This window comes from Geotrypetes seraphini, chromosome 19 (assembly GCF_902459505.1).
Source record: "Geotrypetes seraphini chromosome 19, aGeoSer1.1, whole genome shotgun sequence".
NCBI lineage: Eukaryota > Metazoa > Chordata > Amphibia > Gymnophiona > Dermophiidae > Geotrypetes > Geotrypetes seraphini.
In genome coordinates, this window is record NC_047102.1 from 21,689,934 (window position 1) to 21,711,174 (window position 21,241).

General features: G+C 43.5%; 1 protein-coding gene across 4 annotated transcripts in view; it reads left to right on the forward strand.

Annotated features, from left to right (window-relative positions):
• Nucleotides 1-21,241, forward strand: part of KMT5B (lysine methyltransferase 5B) — a 258,170-nt gene that overhangs the window by 154,861 nt on the left and 82,068 nt on the right. For all 4 annotated transcript variants that reach the window (XM_033928243.1, XM_033928244.1, XM_033928245.1 and 1 more), the window contains 3 exons: nt 3,767-3,933; nt 4,172-4,191; nt 4,270-4,406. In XM_033928243.1, coding sequence (XP_033784134.1) covers nt 3,767-3,933; nt 4,172-4,191; nt 4,270-4,406 — 324 coding nt within the window. The remainder of the gene's footprint in view (nt 1-3,766; nt 3,934-4,171; nt 4,192-4,269; nt 4,407-21,241) is intronic.

Sequence of the window (21,241 nt, forward strand, 5' to 3'; positions counted from 1 at the left end):
GTGTCTAGGTCGAAGCAGATCATTTTATGATCACTGGTTCCCAGCATCCCCTCTGCTTCTACACCTTGTGCCAGTCCTTGTAGTCCATTTAGAATTAAGTCCAAATTGCTTTTCCTCTTGTATTTTCCTTGACAAGTTGTTCCAGGAAGCAATCGCCTATAGTTAAGCTCTGGAACACGTTACCAGAGGTTGTGACAAGAGTTAACATAACTGGTTTTAAGAAAGGTTTGAACAGTTTCCTGGAGGATAGTCCGTTATTGAGACAGACATGGGGGAATCCACTTCTTGCCCTGGATCGGTAGCATGAAAGGTTGCTACTAGTGCTGCCCGATTCAGGAAAAAATATTTTGATTCGATTCAGCCTATTGAATCGATTATTCGATTCAATTTTCCTGCCCAATTGGGTGTTTTTTTACAAATATCCTGGTGGGTTTATTTATAGCCTCTTCACCCCCTTTGCCCTCTCCTACCCACACTGGTGCTGTAGTGTAAACAAATAAACAAAAAAGATTTTTCCTCTCTCTGTTAAATCCTAGCTCACGTTGGCGGTCTAATACCAGCTTTGGCAGGATACAAATTTCAAATCTGACACATTGTAATCACAAAACAGAAAATAAAATTATTTTTTCTACCTTTTGTTGTCTGGTCATTTTTCAAATCATGTTGGTCCCAGACTCTGCAGCAAAAGTGTTCTGATAATTTGCCAGAGTCTCTTGCCCATTTGTCATTTTCTTCTTTTTCCGTGGTAACCATCCATCTTCCATTTCTGTCCTCCCCTTCCATTTCCCTTCCCTCCCCTGGAGGTCTGGCATCTTTCCTTTTTTCCGTCTCTATTCCCGTAGCTGCAGCGATGGACCCCACCATCTCTCCTTTTCTCAACTACCCTTTCATCCAGCATCTCTCCCTCCTTCCCACCAGCTCTCTCTTTCTAACTACCCTCCTATTCAATATCTCTATCGCCCCACACCATCCCTTGTGTCCAACTTCTCTCACTTTCTGTTCCTTCCCTCCCTAAATGCCATTGTCCACCATCTCTCTCCTTCTCCTGTTTTAAGATCTATTATTTCTTCTATCCCTTCCCCCATCTCCCCTCTCCATGATCTCCCCCAAGTCCATCTCCCCCCTCCAACATTCATCTTCCCCCTCCACCAAGTTAACCTCTCCCAACCATCTTCTCCCCATCTCTCCCTCTCCAGTCCACCAACTCCCCCAGGTCTATCTCTCCCTCTCCCCCAAGTCGATTTCCCCTCCATGATCTCCCCTCTCCCCTCCATCTACCTTTATTTTGACATTATAACATGTTGCCGGTGGCGGTAGTTATTTAGCGATCCATTCCTGCCACCATTCCTTGGGTCTTCTCTCCACTGCAGCTCGCCCTCAGTGAAAACTTCCTGTTTCTGCTTAGGCGGCTGAATGGAGAGAAGATGCCTGGAATAGCAGCAGGGTAGTGAATTGCATTCGTTATTGCCGCTTTTGCCTGACCAGGGAATAGAGGAGAAATACTTTCTTCCGGGAAGGAAAGAGCCTTGCTGCTACTGATCGGCACGCAGAGACTCGTTCGGGCTTTCCCAATGCCACTGGAGTCCTTGCTTCTGATGTAACTTCCAGTTTTTCAAAACCGGAAGTTATATCAGAAGCAAGGACTCCGGTGGCAGAGGGAAAGCCCGAACGGGTCTCTAGCAAGGGGGCCGACGAATCGGTAAGTTTGATTTTTTTTCAAAACAAATCGATTCACCCAAAGTGAATAGGTGAATCGATTCGAATCGGGCAGCACTAGTTGCTACTATTTGGGTTTTTGCCAGGTAATAGTAGCCTGGATTGGTTACTGTGTGGACAGATTACTGGGGTCGGTAGCATGGAATGATAACATCCCTTTCCTCAAGAGCAATCTCAATTAACCACTACCCTCTGTCTCCTTCCATTCAACCAGTTCATGACCCAGTCCACACCGATGGTACTCAGCTTATTTAATTAGATGTGAGCATTAGTAGTAAATTTGACTTAGAAGTGAGGTTCCTTACCGTCGTGATACTGTGCAAAATTATCCTGAGAAAAAAAAGAGCAACATTGTGATTTTTAATTTGATATCCTACTGCTGTTTAGAGGAGAGAGCTCATTTGAACCAAAGAAAAACTACTTTCTTTTGCCAGTTAACCAACAGATGTCACTGCTCCAAATTAAGAGCCAAAAATGTAATGCACCATGGGCTAGATGCACTGAAGATACCAACTCGATCGCTGTTGGCCGTTTCTCTGGCTGATTCTCCAGCAGTGATCGATGCGCTATCAAGTGACACATGCGCAGAGCCCTAACAGCAGTGATAGGGGAAGTAGTCTCCTGTCACTGCTGCTAGGGCTTCTTTTTTTTTAATGGCACAGATGTTATACTGTCCCATTAAAAAAAAAGAATAAAGCTCCAGCCACTTGCCCCGAACCACCCCAAAAATGGCAGGAGGGATGCTTAATCCCTCCTGCCACACAGAACATCCCCGTGCCGGACACCCCGGAGCCACTGCCCCCAAACCCCCCAAGAAATGGCAGGAGGGATAACCACTGCCACCAGACACCCCCCCACCCCACCCTGAACCTCCCCCAGACCTTTTTAAAACATTGGAAGCAGGAAGCCCGCTCTCAGGCTCCTACTTTGGGCCCACCTGTCTAAATGATGTGATGCATGGGGAGGGGCCAAAGGCTCTGATTGGCATGAGCAATTGGCTTGATTAAGCAGGGCTTAATCTCGATACAGAGTGAGGTACCTAAGACCTGAATGACTCAGATGCCTGTGGCCCCTCCCCTTGGGAGGGGCCTTAGACACCTGAACCAATCAAGACCTTTGGCCCCTCCCCGTGCATCACATGATACACTGGAGAGGGGGAAGCCCATCATTTAGACAGACGGGCCTGAAGCAGGAGCGGACATCCTCTTTCCATCATTTTTAAAGGGTTTATGGTGGGGGGCGTCTGGTGGCAGGAGGGAGTTGATTTGGGGGAGTAGAGGCTCTGGAGTGCCTGGTGCAGGGAGGGGCCAGCATGGTGCGGTGGTGTTCTGCATGGCAGGAAGGATTGAATATCCCTCCTGACATTTGTTTTGGGTTTGGGGGTGGGAGCAATGGCTCCGGGTGCCTGGCGTGGGTGTTCTGCATGGTAGGAGGGATTGGGCATCTCTACTGCCATTTGTTTGGGGTTTGGAGGGGGGCAGTGACTTGAGGGTGCCTTGCTTTGGGGGGCATGTTTGTTGGGGGTCGTTGGGGAGGGACGTCATCGGCGGTGGGGGAACTTTTTTTTCCCATTTTTTTTAAATGGGACAGATCAGGCAAAATATTTGTGCCTTTGAAAAAAAAACCCAGGGAGACCTGTTTTTACGATCGCTAAACCCCCCCCTTTTTTTTGGAGGGGGGCATAGCCAGGTGATGTTAGTGCATCAATCATTTGGCTATTTTGCATGGGGTTTTAACTAATTTGCATGGCTGCATCAGAAAATGGGCAATCGAGGGGAAAAACATGCAGTGGGCCATTTTGTGCATCGGGTCGGTAACAGCAATCATCACTACAGCTGTGAAAACAGATTTAGCAACGATCTTTAAATAAACTGAGTACTTTTTTTGAGTACTTGTTTAACTTGTGTTCCTTTTTTGAAGGTTATATCTTTGTAGTGTACATGGAGACCTCTTTCCATTGTTCAGGAGAAGTATTGTAACTCTGATCCAGTAGGCAGAGTATATGTTAACCATCCATACAGCTAGTTCAAACTCTCTCTCTCTCTCGTAGGAAGCGGAATGATAAAATTGAGCTGCTCGTAGGTTGCATTGCTGAACTCTCTGAAATGGAAGAAAACCTTCTTTTACGGCATGGAGAAAATGACTTCAGTGTTATGTATTCCACACGCAAGAACTGTGCTCAACTCTGGCTTGGACCAGCAGCTTTCATCAATCACGGTAAGCTGGCATGACCAAACTTATCACCTTCAAGAAGACCAGGTGCACACCAGTGCTCAGTACATAACAATTAGACTGTATACAGCTCAGCAGTGTTGCAGAATGGTAGATCGTGTGAACACTGGTGGGCAGCATTGTGCATACTCATTAGTGGTGAGTATGCTTGCATCAGATTGACTTTGTTCCTGGACTATTGTTGGATATCTTATCTTAGTTTTATCTATTTTTCCCCCCCCAGATTGCCGTCCAAACTGTAAGGTAAGATATAAAGATAATTTCACAACTTCTTTGGCAATTTAGTTTTATGCTTGGTCTAAAACTGCTTTTTCTCTGCAGTTTGTTTCCACAGGCCGTGATACTGCATGTGTGAAAGCGTTGCGAGACATAGAACCTGGAGAAGAAATTTCTTGTTATTATGGAGATGGCTTTTTTGGAGAAAACAATGAATTCTGTGAATGCTACACCTGTGAAAGGTATTTAGAGTATTAATCCAGTTATTCTCATCCAAGTGTATCACAAACTTTTTCCGCCATAGCATACTAAACTTGGGGCCACATCTACAGGGCCTTTGAGCATGTGTGGACATCAACCATTGACGTCACATGATTGTGCATGATGTCATCACGTCAACATCTGTGCATGTTCAGAGGCCCTGTAGACATGGTATTGAGCTCATAGACCTTCCAAAACTTGGACAAACTGCCTGGTTTTGGACCCCCCCCAATCTCCGGGGGTGGAGGAGGGGTAGAGAGGAGGAGAGGCGATGTCATTGATAGGCCCTTGTCCCGCCGCAGCACACAGTTTGCAATTCGCTGTCTTACCTCTTCTTATGAAGGTTTAAACACATGAAGACATGTATAATAAAAAGCCAGAGTAGGATCTGTGTTAAGTGCTAATTCAGCTACTACTTTTAATTTGCATATAGTTACTCCTTGTTTGGATTTTGGATACTTTACCTTTTCTAAATCAGTTGTCATGACAAGTTAGAGTTTGAGTACTGTAGTTATTTCCCTGTACCAAAGGATTTACAGGTTAAGCTGTAGACTAATGAAAAGGAATATGCGCGCGAATGAATATGCAGGAGGAATGCCAACTCCCTCCTGCTATCACAAGCTAGGCCCAGCCCACCTCCCTCTTCATACCTTTAGCTAGGCTGGCCGGGCCCACCCCCTCCCCGTACCTTTAAAAACGGGAGCAGGAGAGGTGCTCAGTCTCTCCTGCTCTAGGCCTCTTCCGACATGAACTGCAGCCTTAGGCCACACCCCAGTACATCATGTGATGCACGGGAAGGGGCCTAAGGCCCTGATTCTTGCATGAAATAAAATAATTCTGCCACTGACTAGGCAGAGGAGTAAATATAAAAGTCTGCCACTTTTTTCTTCTTGTATATAGATATTTGGGTAGATAGGACAGAAAAAAAGCCCACCCTATCAGACTAGGCCAGCATACATGGCTTATGTCTGTCAGCCAGCAGAGGGAGATAGACTAAAATGCTCAGGGGGTATCTACAATTTATGAGATCAGATTCCACCCCTCCCCCCAATATACTAGATGGATTCTGGTGGGGTTTATTTGCACCCCCTGCTTCTTTTTAACTTTCCAGGTAATAACACAAAAAAGGAAAACTTCCCTGAGTTAAGACGGATTTAATCAACAAGGAGCTTCTGATTAGAGAATGACACGGTGGCGGTTTACCCGCGGCCACCACATTTTAGCCGCGGGTCACCCGCTGAAAACGGGGAAGAAAACTAGCAGTCGCTGCGGTGAATGGTCTTGACCCCCGCAGTGAGGCATGAAGGATCGCGCGGTCCCCGCAGCTCACACCCGCCTGCCCAATCGATTCTAGTGTTTAGCCAGCTCTCTCCCTTCTCCTCACCTTAGTTTGTAGATTTTCTTTTTCGGCGACCCGCACGCTATCAGAGAGCCGTGCACCCGCTGCTGCTCAGTTTCAATCTTCTGCTCTGACGCAACCGGAAACAGGAAGTTGCAGCAGAGCAGAAGATTTGAACACTGAGCAGCCCGAGCGTGCGCGGCTCTTTGGGAAAGCGTGCAGGTCGCCGAAAAAGAAAATCTACAAACTAAGGTGAGGAGAAGGGAGAGAGCTGGCTAATACACTAGGATCGATTGGGCAGGCAGGTTAGTGGCTGCGGGACCGTGCGATCGCTAGTGTTCCCGGCTCAAATTGGAAGGAGGGAGTGAAAGGGAAAAGGATTTTGGGCCAAGGGGATGAAGTCGGAAAGAAAAACCCACAGCAGGAAAGAAAGGGAAGGACTGGCAGGTGAGCCAGATGCTAGAAGCAGGGGGGGGGGGAAAAAGCTAGATGGGGTTGAAAAGAAGAGACACATTGGTATGGAAAAGGAAGATAGGGGAAATCTGGACACAGGAAGGTAACAGAAAGAGGGGAAATTATGTGCATGGGGCATAGGGACAGAGACATAAAGGGGACATGCCATGGGGATGGTATATGGGACACAGGGGGGCAATGACAGATACATAGGGGAGATATTAGAAATGGAGAAAATAGGAGCACAGAAGCGAGATGGTTTGTGGGGATGGGACAGGGACCGAGCTTGCAGGCTCCAGTGGCTTGCACAAATTACATTGTAACGTGCCATGAAATAAGAGGGGAGGAAGGTAGATAGATAAGCCACGTGAGAGGAGCTGAAGGGTAGTAGAAAGGAACAGATGGTAAAGGAGGGAGGGAAGGGTGGTGGTGGAAAGGAATAGAACAGACATTGAAGGAGGGTGGAGAGGAACAGACCCCCAAGGGAAATGTGGAAGTCAGAGTGGGAAGAAGACAGATGCCAGACTATGCGGGAGCGGAGGGAAGAAGATGGGTGCTAGACCAATTGGGGGGGGGGTTAAGGGAGAGGCACAGTAACAGCAAATGGAAGACGCAGAGAGAAGACACACAGTGGATGGAAGGAATTCAATGAGAAGATGTGGAAAGCAGAAACCAGACAACAAAGGTAGAAAAAAAAATTATATTTATTTATTTATTTTTTGCTTTAGGATAAAATAGTATATTAGTTGTGTTGATAAAAATTTATAAACAAAGCCCTGCCAGCTGAACATCTCTTTCTCTAGTTCAGCAGCAGGAACTTTGATTTATAAGAAAGGAATAAGCTAAATATTACAGTACTAAGGCTTATATGGATGCAGCGGGGACGGTGACGGGGCGGTGAATGGGATGGCAGTGGCGGTGACGGGGCGGTGAAAGGGATGGTGGTGACGGTGACGGGGCGGTGAAGGGAACGGCGGTGACGGGGCGGTGCAAAGGATGGTGGGCCGGTGACGGGGCGGTGACGGGGACAGATTTTTTCCCCGTGTCATTCTCTACTTCTGATCTGCTCCTGTCTCCTTTACTGATAAGATCAGGGAGAATGTTAAAGGAAAAAAAAGAAAAGGGGCTTTCAAACTGTGGTGGAGCAATAGTGACAGTACCTATCAGGAACTCTCTCCTATCAACTCCCCTTCCCCCTAGAGACTTTATTATGTAATGTGCAGTGGGTAAGTTCAGCTTTAATTTAGCGTAACAGTGCTGTATTGGCATAGGTTTGCTGGGGCTGAAGAGCCATGAATGAGTGGAACCCTGTGGGAACACAGAAGTCTAGCTCAGCTCTACCATATGAAGGATTTGACATTAGAAACGGTGAAGGCAGGGGAAGGAGGGAGGGGTGGTAGACCCAAGAGCAATGTAAGGAGATTCTTCTTTACGGAGAGGGTGGTGGATGCCTAGAATGCGCTCCCAAAAGAGGTGGTGGAGATGAAAATGGTGACGGAGTTCAAAAAAGCGTGAGATGAACACAGGATCTAGAATCGGAAAATAATAGTAAATATTGAATAACTAAGGCCTGTACTGGGCAGACTTGCATGGTCTGTGTCTGTATATGGCCGTTTGGTGGAGGATGGGCTGGGGAGGGCTTCAGTGGTGAAGAGGGTGTAGATCAGTGGTCTCAAACTCAAACCCTTTGCAGGGCCACATTTTGGATTTGTAGGTACTTGGAGGGCCTCAGAAAAAATAGTTAGTCTTATTAAAGAAATGACAATTTTGCATGAGGTAAAACTCTTTATAGTTTATAATTCTTTCCTTTTGGCTAAATCTTAATAATAATAATGTAATTTATAGTTAAAGAGACATATGATCAAGAAACTGTTTTATTTTACTTTTGTGATTATGATAAACATACCGAGGGCCTCAAAATAGTACCTGGCGGGCTGCAGTAACAAAAATCTTATACACAAATACAGGATATCCGGGGCGTTATTTGGAGAGACCCCCAGGAAAGAGACTTGGGAGTGCTGGTCGACAAGTCAATGAAGCAGTCCGCGCAATGTGTACCGGCGGCGAAAAGGGCACACAGGATGGTAAGAGTGATTAAGAAGGGGATCACGAACAGATTAGAGAAGGTTATCATGCCACTGTACCGGGCCATGGTACGCCCTCACCTGGAATACTGCGTCCAGCACTGGTCGCCGTACATGAAGAAGAACACGGTACTACTCGAAAGGGTCCAGAGAAGAGCGACTAAAATGGAAAAGGGGCTGTGGAGGAGTTGCCTTACAGTGAAAGATTAGAGAAATTGGGCCTCTTCTCCCTTGAAAAGAGGAGACTGTAAGGGGACATGATAGAAACATTCAAGATAATAAAGGGAATAGACTTAGTAGATAAAGACAGGTTGTTCACCTTCTCCAAGGTAGAGAGAACGAGAGGGCACTCTCTAAAGTTGAAAGGGGATAGATTCCGTACAAACGTAAGGAAGTTCTTCTTCACCCAGAGAGTGTTGGAAAACTGGAACGCCCTTCCGGAGGCTGTTATAGGGGAAAACACCCTCCAGGGATTTAAGGCAAAGTTGGATGGGTTCCTGTTGAACCAGAACATATGCAGGTAGGGCTGGTCTCAGGGCACTGGTCTTTGACCTGGGGGCCATCACGGGAGCAGACTGCTGGGCACGATGGACTACTGGTCTGACCCAGCAGCAGCAAATTCTTGTTATTAAAGAACTGATGGGATGGGAGGATATAAGGGAAGTGGAAAAAATATGGTCCAATCTGAAAGGAGCTATAAAAATGGCAACAGAACTCATTAGTTTAGAAAATTAATAAAAACAAGAGGAAAAGGAAACCGGTACGGCTCTCTAAAAAGGTTTCTGAATGAATAAAGGCAAAAAGAGGTGGCATTCAAGGAATACAAAAGAGCGCAAGAAGAGAAGCACAAAAAAGAATACTGGATAAAACTCAAGCGAAGAGAGATAAACGATTGTTGAAAATGCAGTTAATGGCTAGAGTTAAAAAGAGGAGACAAGACTTTTTCAGTTATATTGGGAAAAAGAGGAAGACTAGAAATGAAATTGTGAGACTAAAAGATTGAGATCTACTGAATATGGAAAGTGATGAAGAAAAAGCAAATGTGCTAAACAAATATTTCTGTGTTCACAAAAGAAAAGTCTGGAGAAGAATCTCAGTTGGGAATGGAATAGATATCATTCCATTAATGAAAGATAGTGTTTATGAACAACTGGGAAAACTAAATGTGGATAAAGCCATGGGACCTGATGAGATCCATCCTAAGTTATTGAGGGAACTCGAGAGAAGTTCTTGCGGGACCTCTTGTGGATTTGTTTAATAAACCTTTGGAGACAGGAGAGGTTCTGTGGGATTGGAGAAGAATGAATGTGATCCCTCTTCACAAATGTGGGAACAGCGAAGAAGTCTGAAACTACAGCCCAGTAAGTCTCACTTCAGTGGTTGAAAAGATAATGGAAGCACTGCTGAAGGAAAGAATAGTGAACTAAGAATGTAATCTAGAATGGCTTCGTTTCCAAAGTGTTCAGTAAACAAGAAAGTTTTCAGAGCTTTCCGAAATAAAACAAAGGGGCCTAGACTTCTAAGTGAAAGCGGTAACTCATTCCAGAGCTCAGTTAGTTTGAAAATGAAAGAGTGGCTGAATCTCTTGAAGAATAATAATAATTTCTTTATAACCTGCTATACCTTAACAATTCAGAGCAGTTTACAACAAAGATAATCTTCCAGATGCAGAAGAAATACAAATGGAATTGTATAATTAGTATGGTTGGGTTTCTTTAGCCAAAATTGCCATACAAAAGAGATTTCACAGGTTTCATTAAACATTTGGTAAGGGGAAGAATTCACAGAAGAGGTTGAAAGTTCTGTTTTTACCTCTAAGGGAAGGAAATATAAGTTTTAATTTATTTGAACGCTGCGAGATGAGATCTGTGTACATTCCAATATAAAGGAACCAGAGTAATAAAAATGCTAAAGAGAATTTTAAATGTAATACAAATGCACTTAAATTGAATTCTAAGATACGCTGGAAGTCAATGTAATTCCTTGAGCAGTGGGGTTACGTGATCAAATTTACTCTTACCAAAAATTAGCTTAGCATCGGTGCTCTGTATCAATTGAAGTCTCTGCAGACTGACTTTTGAGAGATCCAGGTACTTTGAGTTGCAAAATCCAACCTTGACAAGATAATTAACTGAACCAATAAAGAGAAGTGTTGCTGATGAAAAAGCACTCTCACTCTTAAGCTAATCTTCTGTTTGTGCATTGCACATACCTATTCAGGCTCAAGGCGACTTACAAAGGGGAGTAAAGAGAGGGAAGAGGAGGTGGGAAGGGGAGGGAGAGGAGAGGCTAGGAGGAGATACGGAGGCTAAAGAAACACTTTTTAACAAGAGAATTTAGCTGATCCTTAAATGTAAGAGATGAATAAATAACAATATCAGCGAGGAAAACTTAATTTTCAGAGATTCTCCTGTCTAAGATCACAGCTGAGGGGAGAGAATCTGAGTTTGGTCTTAGCAGCATTCAATTTCATCTGGACCATCATCGCCCAGGACTGAAGCTTAGCAATGCAATGAATAATATTAGGTGTTAGATTAACAAGATCTGGGTCAACCTCAAGTAATATGAAGCATACGTTAATAGAGTTTCCCGAATATTCAAGTCATAATATTTCAAAGGACTCATGTAGATGTTAAATAAGATTGGAGGCAATGGGGAACACCACAAAGGGCTCTCTAAGATTTTGAATTAGATCCTTCCATATTAACTGAGTAAGAACTGGAGGATAGAAATTTATTGAACCAGTCCAAGAAAGTCTGATCAAGGCCAATGTCTGAGAGCAGATAATGAAGAATATTTTGATTCACTATGTCAAAAGATGCAGAAGTAAGATAGCATGTTTCTTACAAGATTGTAAATGTTGGATTTTAAAAAAAGAGAGAGACCAAAAGGGTTTCTGTGCTGAAATTTGGGCGGAAACCATGCTGGAAAGGTAAAAGGATGGAAAACTTCTCCAGGTAACGTGAGAGTTGACTGTCACTAATTGATTCCATAAGTTTAGTTAGAAGAGGTATATTTGCAATCGTTCTATAGTGGGAAGTGACAGTTGTGTCAAGGTCTAGTTTTTTCAAGAGAGGGGTAAGGCTAATTATACCCATGTCATGTGAGAAATGCCCTGTTTCTAAACCATAATTTAGTAATGTAGTCAGCCAATTAATTGCTTGAGGAGGAATATTAGCAAAAAAAATAAGAAGGAAAAGGATCAAGGGTTCATTTACATCTCATCAATTTTGCGCATAGTTTTGAGACTTGGGACTCAGATACCAAGTCAAATGAGTGCCAGAAACGATCTGCTGGCGTCAGCATTAAACTACCCTTGAAGTTTGAAAAAAGACCAAAGTCCACTGTAGAGAGAGAATTCCTAATGGTAATGATTTTATCTTCAAAAAAAGAATCAAGAGAATAGAAAACATGAGAAGAGATCTGAAAATGCTGGAAGAATGGTCTAATGTCTGGCAGCTAAAATTTAATTCAAAGAAGTACAGAGTAATGCACTCAAGGAGTAAAATTCCAAAGGAGCTGTTTATGCTTTGGGGGGGTGAGAAGCTGATATGCACAGACAGGGAGAGGGACCTTGGTGTGATACTGTTTTTAAATATCAGCAGCAGTGGGAGAACAACTGCTTTTACACCTAAGCAGCATTGGGACCAACCGCAACTACCAAGAGCCCATAGACCAGATCATGACAGGAGTGTGAGCTCCACATCTCCTGCAGTCCGCTAGGAAGATCAACTGCTTTAACACCTAAGTAGCAGCAAGACCAGCTGCCTATAATAGGAGCCCTTGCCCCGATCCAACCAGGCATGTGAGCTCCTCCCCCTATATCCCGTTTAAGAGATCAATCTACCTGCTTTAAATATCAGCAGCAGTAGAAAAACAACTGCTTTTACATACAAGCAGCAGCGAGACCTACCGCAACCACCAAGAACCCACAGACCTGATCCTGCCAGGAGTGTGAACTCCTCCCCCTGCAGTCCATTGGAGAGATCAATCTACCTGCTTTTAAATATCAGCAGCAGTGGGAGAACAACTGCTTTTACACCTAAGCAGCATTGGGACCAACCGCAACTACCAAGAGCCCATAGACCAGATCATGACAGGAGTGTGAGCTCCACACCTCCTGCAGTCCGCTAGGAAGATCAACTGCTTTAACACCTAAGTAGCAGCAAGACCAGCTGCCTATAATAGGAGCCCTTGCCCTGATCCAACCAGGCATGTGAGCTCCTCCCCCTATATCCCGTTTAAGAGATCAATCTACCTGCTTTAAATATCAGCAGCAGTAGAAAAACAACTGCTTTTACATACAAGCAGCAGCGAGACCTACCGCAACCACCAAGAACCCACAGACCTGATCCTGCCAGGAGTGTGAACTCCTCCCCCTGCAGTCCATTGGAGAGATCAATCTGCCTGCTTTTAAATATCAGCAGCAGTGGAGATCAACCTGCTTTTACACCTAAGCAGCAACGAAACCAGCCACAACCACCGAGAGCATACAGACCCCATCATACCAAGAGTGTGAACTCTTCCCCCCATGCAATCCGCTAAGAAGATCGACTGTCGGCTCCGGGCGGCTTTCCCGCAGAGGAGAGAATCCTACATTTACCGTGGGCCTCATCTAGGGCAGCCTCCTTGGAGCGGCTGGGGCACAGGCAGTGTGTCTGGGAGGGAATGCATGGATGGGAGAACATCGCAGGGGAGGAGACATAGGCATCCTGGGACTGTCTGCCAAGTCTCTTCCCTGAAGAAGTCCTTTCTGGAAATGTCAATCGCTCCTCCTAAACTTACTTGCTCCAATTCATCACTGACGCTGAAACCGTGGATTGAAGACAAAGTTTTATTTTATTTTTCTTTCCAGCTTATGATTTATCTTTAATCTTATCTATTGTTTTGCCTTTTGTCTTTGTTTTGTTCTATTTCTATCATTTAAATTTCTCCAGAATTCTACTGTTCAACGACTCCCCCTTCTGCTTCTATTCCTTTCTCTCCTCTCTTCTACCTTCCAAAGTATTTAGATCAATGCTGTCTTGTTAAAATGTTTATTTTATTTTTATTTTTCTTCTAACTCTACTTTTCACTTCTCTATTACCCTCCAGGTACTTTAGTTAGATTGTGAGCCTTCGGGACAGTAAGGGAATTTTTCAAGTACCTTTCTTATTTCTAATCTTAATGTATATTTTCTGTAAACCGCTTAGAACCTAACGGATGTAGCGGTATATAAGAAATAAATTACATTACATTACATTACATTACTGTCTGAGGATCTCAAGGTTCCGAAGCGATGTGACAAAGTGGTGACCGTAGACAGAAGGATGCTGGACTGCATAGAGAGAGGAATCGCCAGCAGAAAAAGAGAAGTGTTGATGTCCCTATACATGTCATTGGTGGGACCCCACTTGGAATATTGTGTTCAGTTCTGGAGGCTTTACCTTGCTAAGGATGTAAGAAGACTTGAAGCAGTCCAGAGGAAGTTGATGACAATTAAAATAGGTAAATAAAAGCAATATTTTATCAAATATTAAAAATACTAGATGAATTCGGATTAACGTACATGAAACGGAAGGAAAGTAGGGGAGGGAAAGGTTTTTTAAAATACATTGAAATAAAATTAATAAAAAAGGACGGTAAATGGGGAGTGGCAAAAACATTAGGAGGGGTTTCAGTGCTAAAGTTTGGTCTGAATCCATGTTGAAATGGTAAAAGAATGGAGAACTTCTCCAAGTAGTTGGAGAGTTGGTTAGATATAATAGATTCTATCATTTTCGTCAGTAACAATATGCTTGCGATAGGACGGTAATGAGAGGGAACAGAAGGGACCAAATCAACGCTTTTCAATAAAGGTGTCAAAATTGTTTCCAATACTTGAAGAGAAATGTCCATTATCAAGAAAGTGATTTAACATTAAGGTCAGCCAAGTAATAGCTTGTGGGGGAATACCTCCAAAGAGATATAAAGGAAAAGGATCCAATTTACAACTTACATTCTGAACTGGTGGCTGGGGCACAGTCTCTATCCCTGGGGAGTGCCACTTCAAATCTTCACGAGTGTGATCCTGACAATGGATGCCAGTTTTTACAGGTGGGGAGCTCACTGCGAGGGTCACCCAGTGTAGGGATGATGTTCCCCCTCACAGAGGAAGTGGTCGATCAACCGGTTGGAGCTATGAGCCATCCACCTGGCACTTCTAGCACTTAGCAGCTTACTGCAGGACAAAGTGGTATGAATTTTCTCAGATAATGCAATGGTAGTAGCCTATGTTAATTGGCAGGGAGGCACCAAGAGTGTTCCATCATGGTAGAAGACCCAAATGCTCCAGGTCACCGCTTCCGGACCCTGAGGAATCAGCTACTTTCATTACCTCCTCCAAGTCTCCATATTCTTTGGATTGTCACTTCTCCTGAGAGGCTTCACCTTAGTTCTCCTCTCGAGGCACCTCGAGATCATTGAGCCCTTCTCGAGGCAAGACCTTGGCGGATCCGCTGATGATCTGGACATTCATTAGTTGCTGGTTCTAAATACTCTAAGGAGTATTTCGAGGTCATGCATATCCCTCAACCTCCTGCAGAGTCACTTAAGCTTCCTCTTAACAAGCTTTTACCTCAAGCTTTTAAACGTTGTCTGGAGACTCCTTATGCTATACCTGCTGTTACAGGCAAATTGGTCTCCAGGTATAGATATCTGCATTGCAAAGGGTTTGAGAATTCACAATTATCTCTCCAATCCCTCCTTCTGGAGTTCTTTTTGTAAGGAACCCATCATTCCAAGGTCTATGCTACTATTCCTTCTGGAAGGGAGGGTAAGACTATGTACAAGTTTGGATGCCATCTATATCAAGTTCCTTATTGATCTTCTTCCGGGTTTTCTGAAGAACCTGGATTTACAAAGACATTTCGAGTTCTAAGACGTCACTACTAGTCTGTCACAACTCAGATTGCCTTGATCCCTTTGAACTGTCGGCTAGGACCACTGTTTTTCTGTAGCACTGTGCCACTTGGCCTTGCTTCGCACCATTACCATGGATCCTAATCTTCAGGACGTCTGGCTAACATTCCTTGCCAGGGCAATGGCCTCGTTGATGAATCCATAGAGGCTGACACTAAGAAGTTGTCAGAACATAAAAAATCTTTTGCTTTTGTTGTCAGACCATAGTCAATGTCAGCTCCTACAAAACCTTCACACCCTACTCCGGTTTTTCAGAGGCGTTATGCTCCAAAGCGGCTCCTTACACTCGCACTCCTTCCAAGGAACCGCAGCATCAGAAGCAACAGAAACCTCAGTCTTCTGCTGAACCTCAGGCTTCGCAGCTTTTTTGACTGTCTAAACAGAGCATACCCTCCATCGTTCTGCCTCTGTCCTTCCATTCCACAATAATCAGGGATTGAGACTCTCTTCCTTTCAGTCAGGTTCCACCCGAGCTTCCTGTAAGAGAGTATCCTTCCAATCCATTCCGGACCGCCCTTCTTCTTCAGGAAGCTAAAGCTGTGCTTCATCTCCGTGCCATTGAGGAAGTTTCCCTGGAACAGCAGAGCAAGGGTTTTTACTCCTGTTACTTCCTAAGTTCCAACGAAGACTGGCGATCTGAGACCCATTTTCAATATAGCTCAGAATGATTGGTTATGTTCTCTGGATCTCAAGGCTGTTTCTATTCACATCCCCTCTCATCCGACCTCCCGTCAGCATCTTAGATTTTGGGTGGGGAATCTGCAGTCTCAATACAGAGTGCTACCCTTTGGCCTGTATTCATCTCCTAGAGTCTTCACCAAGTGTCTGGTGGTGGTAGCAGCATCTCTAAGGAACCATGGTTTTCAGGTGTTTCCCTACCTAGACGACAGGCTCGTCAAAGATTCCACTAAGATGTAGAAAAGAACCAAACAAATTTTACATCAATTTGGAAATTTGATAATGCCTTACTTGCTGATGAAAATTTTGTAACAGACCTAAAAGTAAAGATGAAAGAGTTTTTTCAAATTAATAGCACAGACAATATGAATATTGAAATTATATGGGATGCTTGTAAAGCGACAATGAGAGGTAACATTATATCATATTCGGCTTTTATGAAAAAACAGCTTAAAAAACAATTTATGGAATTAGAGGAAGAAATTAAATCATTAGAAAAAAAATTAATTATTAAATGGGAAAATGTAGTATTACAAAAACTATTAAAAGTTAAAACTAAATATAATGAACTCTCTTCACAATTTGTTAGAAAAGAAATGTTCTGTCAGCAATTTAGATATTATGGAAACTCAAATAAAGCTGGAAAAATGTTAGCAAATTTTCTTAAAGCAAAAAAAAGAAAAACTAAAATTATTGCAATAAAAGATACAAAAGGTAATACACACACCAGCACTAAAGATATTGTAAAACAATTTCTTGATTTTTATAAGAGTCTATATACTTCAGATTCTTATGAAAATAAAGAACAAGATGGCTTAGAGTTTTTAAATTCAATTATTGGACCAAATATTCCAGAACATATAAAAGGAAGTTTAGAAGAACATATATCATTAAAAGAAATAGAACTAGCATTGAAATCTCTTAGAGTTGGATCCGCTCCAGGTGGAGATGGATATACTGTTGAATTTTATAAAACATTTCAAAATATTATATTGCCTTATTTATTAAATTTATATCAATATCAGATACATAATGAAAATATATCAGGTACTATGGCAGATTCTGTAATTATTGTCTTACCAAAACCAAACAGGGATCCTACATTGGTTTCAAACTACAGGCCCATATCATTGTTGAATGTAGATGAAAAATTGCTTGCTAAAGTATTAGCATTAAGATTGGCAAAAGCTCTTCCTTTTATTATAGATGTACACCAAACAGGATTCGTTGCTAAAAGACATTCCTCACATAATACCAGACTGGCACTTCATTCTTTAAACTTAGCGAAAACTATGAATGAACCAGCTTTTTTAATATCGTTAGATGCAGAGAAAGCATTTGATAGAGTGGAGTGGAAATTTATGTATTATATATTTATCACTTGATGTAAGAAATTTAAAATGAATAAAGAACTTTAAAAAAAAAAAGAAAAGAACCACACTAATTGCCGCATATAAATGAACTATCAAAAAAAAAAATTGGCAAAAATATGAGGAAAGGAGAGAAATATGATGAAGAAAGAGGGAAAAAAAAAACAGAGTAACAAACAACGTAACAAAGAAAACATGTAATTAGAGGCTGAAAAAATGAAGCCTATATGAGAAACTTTAGGGGCTTCAGTATCAGGGAACTGCAAAGAAATGAAACGCTCTATAGCAGTAACCACCGGGCTAACCGATATGTGAAGGCTCTTTCTTCATCATATGAGTAGAGGTGTCCTCCTCTCCTCATATTTTTGCTGATTTTTTTTGCTAGTTCATCAAAGATTCAACATCTCAGGGGACTACATGGTTCCTACAAAGTTTGGGGATTCGAAATCAACTTCCCCATATCCCAACTCTCCAAATCTACAGTTCATCAGAGCTGTTCTGGACACTGTCCAACTCAGAGCATTCCTTCCTCAACAACGTCTGGAGGCTCTTCTTCAACTCTGTCATGCAGTGTCTTCCCGCTCTTCAATCTCAGCGAGACACATGATGGTCCTCCTAGGTCACATGGCCTCCATAGTGCACGTGACTCCTTTTGACAGACTTCACCTCAGAATTTCTCAGTGGACCCTGGCATCTCAGTGGACGCAGGCTTGTGACCCACTCTCGCGGCACATTACAGTCTCTCCTTCATTGAGACAGTCTCTCCGTTGGTGGATGCTCTCTTCCAATCTCTCCAGAGGCTTGCTGTTTCAAATGCCCCCTCATCAGAAGGTCCTCATGACAGATTCCTCAACCTACGCTTGAGGGGCTCATCTCTATGGTCTCCGTACTCAAGGCCACTGGATCAGCACGGATTGTCAGTTTCACATCAATCAGTTGGAACTCAGAGCAATCTTCAATGCTCTCAAAGCTTTTCAGCATCTTCTTCACGACCAGGTAGTCTTCATATGGACAGACAACCAATTTGCCATGTACTATGTCAACAAACAGGGAGGAATGGGATCTCCCTCCCTCGATCAAGAACCTCTGAAGGTTTGGGACTGGGCAATCTGTCACAACACCTTCCTCAAAGCTGTCTACATCCATGGGGTGAAAATTTGCTTGGCGGACAACTTGAGTCGTCTTCCGCAACCTCATGAATGGACACTCCATTCCTCGCCCCTTCATCACATTTTTTCACAGTGGGGAATGCCTCAGATAGAACTCTTTACAGCTACCCACAACCACAAACTGCCTCAGTTCTGCTCCAGGATATATTCTCCTCATCGCCTCGAGGCAGATGCTTTCTTACTGGAATGGACGAATCTCTTCCAGTATGCATTCCATCCATTCCCTCTCATTCTCAAGACTTGTCAAATTGAAGAACGCTCATGCCACCATGATCTTGATTGCTCCTCGGTGGCCGAGACTACCTTGGTACTCCCTTCTACTTCAACTCAGCAGCAGGGAGCCACATCCTACCAGTTTCTCCGTCTCTGCTTGCACAGAGTCAGGGATCTCTGCTTCATCCCAACCTGCAGTCTCTACACCTGACAGCTTTGTACCTCTCAACATAACTCCTATTCTGTTTAATCAACCTGTAAGAGACATTTTAGAAGCTTCTAGGAAGCCTGCCACTAGACAATGCTACCACCAAAAATGGACTAGATTTTCTACATGGTTCATTTCCCATGATAAGGAGCCTCAACATTCCTCCTTATCTTCTGTGCTAGATTATCTTTTGCACTTATCCACCTCTGGCCTCAAATCTAAATCGATCTAAGTCCATCTTAGTGCAATTGCTGCTTTCCATCAGCCTATTGAAGGGAAACCCCTCTCTGCTCATCCGGTGGTTCCAGATTCATGAAAGGACTTTTCAATGTCAAACCTCCTCTCAAACCACCTCCAGTGATTTGGGATCTCAATGTTGTTCTTGCTCAATTGATGAAGCCTCCATTTGAACTAATGTCTATGGCTCATCTGAAGTATCTCACTTGGCAAGTGGTGTTTCTCATTACCCTCACATCTGCTCGATGAGTCAGTGAGCTGCAAGCTTTAGTTGCTGATCCACCTTTCACTCTGTTCCATCATGACAAGGTGGTCTTTCGTACTCATCCAAAATTTCTACCTAAAGTGGTTTCTGAATTTCATCTCAACCAATCTATTGTACTTCCAGTGTTTTTTCCAAGGCCTCATTTCCATCTGGAGAATCAGCTCTTCATACTCTAGACTGTAAGCGTGCTTTGGCCTTCTATTTGGAACGCACCAAACCACACAGGACTGCTCCTCAACTTTTTGTCTCCTTTGATCCAAACAAGTTGGGACATCGGATTTCTAAGCAAACCATTCCAACTGGATGGCTGCTTGTATCTCTTTCTGCTCTGCCCAGGCTGGATTACAACTACAGAGTTGATGGATCAGAAACTGGTTGGCGGGTAGGAGTGAAGGGCCACTACTCGGACTAGAGGAGGGTCACGAGTGGTGTCCCGCAGGGCTTGGTGCTCGGTCTGCTGCTATTTAATATATTTATAAATGATCTAGAAACAGGGACGAAGTGTGAGATAATAAAATTTGCAGACGGCACCAAACTATTTAGTGGAGCTCAGACTAAAGAGGACTGCGAAGAATTGCAAAGAGACTTGAACAAACTAGGGGAATGGGCGACAAGATGGCAGATGAAGTTCAACGTTGAGAAATGTAAAGTACTACATGTGGGAAGCAGAAACCCGAGGTACAGCTATACAATGGGAGGGATGTTATAGAAGGAGGGTACCCAAGAAAGGGACTTGGAGGTAATGGTGGACATGACAATGAAACTGACGGCACAGTGTGCAGCGGCCGCTAAGAGAGCGAATAGAATGCTAGGTATAATCAGAACAAAAGAAGTTATTCCTGCCGTTGTATCGGGCGATGGTGTGTCCGCATCTGGAGTACTGCGTCCAATATTGGTCGCCGTACCTTAAGAAGGATATGGCGTTACTCGAGAGGGTTCAGAGGAGAGCGACACGTCTGATAAAAGTTATGGAGAACCTTTCATACGCTGAAAGATTGGAGAAACTGGGACTCTCTTCCCTGAAGAAGAGGAGACTTAGAGATATGATAGAGACAAGATCATGAAAGGCATAGAGAGAGTGGAGAGGAACAGATTCTTCTAACTTTCGAAAAATAAAAGAACAAGAGGGCATTCGGAAAAGTTGAAAGGGGACAGATTCAAAACGAATGCTAGGAAGTTCTTCTTTACCAAACGTGTGGTGGACACCTGGAATGCGCTTCCAGAGGGCATAATAGGGCAGCGTACGGTACTGGAGTTCAAGAAAGGATTGGACAATTTCTAGCTGGAAAAGGGGATAGAGGGATATAGATAGAGGATTACTGCACAGGTCCTGGACCTGTTGGGCCGCCGCGTGTGCGGACTGCTGGGCACGATGGACCTCAGGTCTGACTCAGCGGAGGCATTGCTTATGTTCTTATGAGTCACAACCCATAAAGTCAGAGCAATGGCAGCTTCAGTGGCTTTCCTCAGATCTACACCTATTGAAGAAATTTGCAAAGCTGCTACTTGGTCCTCGGTTCATACTTTCACCTCTCACTATTGTCTGGATGTTGTCTCCAGACGGGATGCCATTTTGGCCAGAGAGAATTACAAAATTTATTCTCCTAAGTTGCCAACACTCCCACCATCCCATTCTGGTTAGCTTGGAGGTCACCCATATGTGAAAATAGGCTGCCTGCTTGTCCTGGGATAAAAATATAATTACACTTTTAGTGAATATGAAATGGGGTGTCAGATATGATCAGTCTAAGCGAGAGCGCTTCAACGGTCTGTCAATTCTTCATACATCCCCAATCATTATAATGTAATCCTTTTTTATAAACAAAATTTTTTTAAAATAATTTTTTCACTGTCATATTTA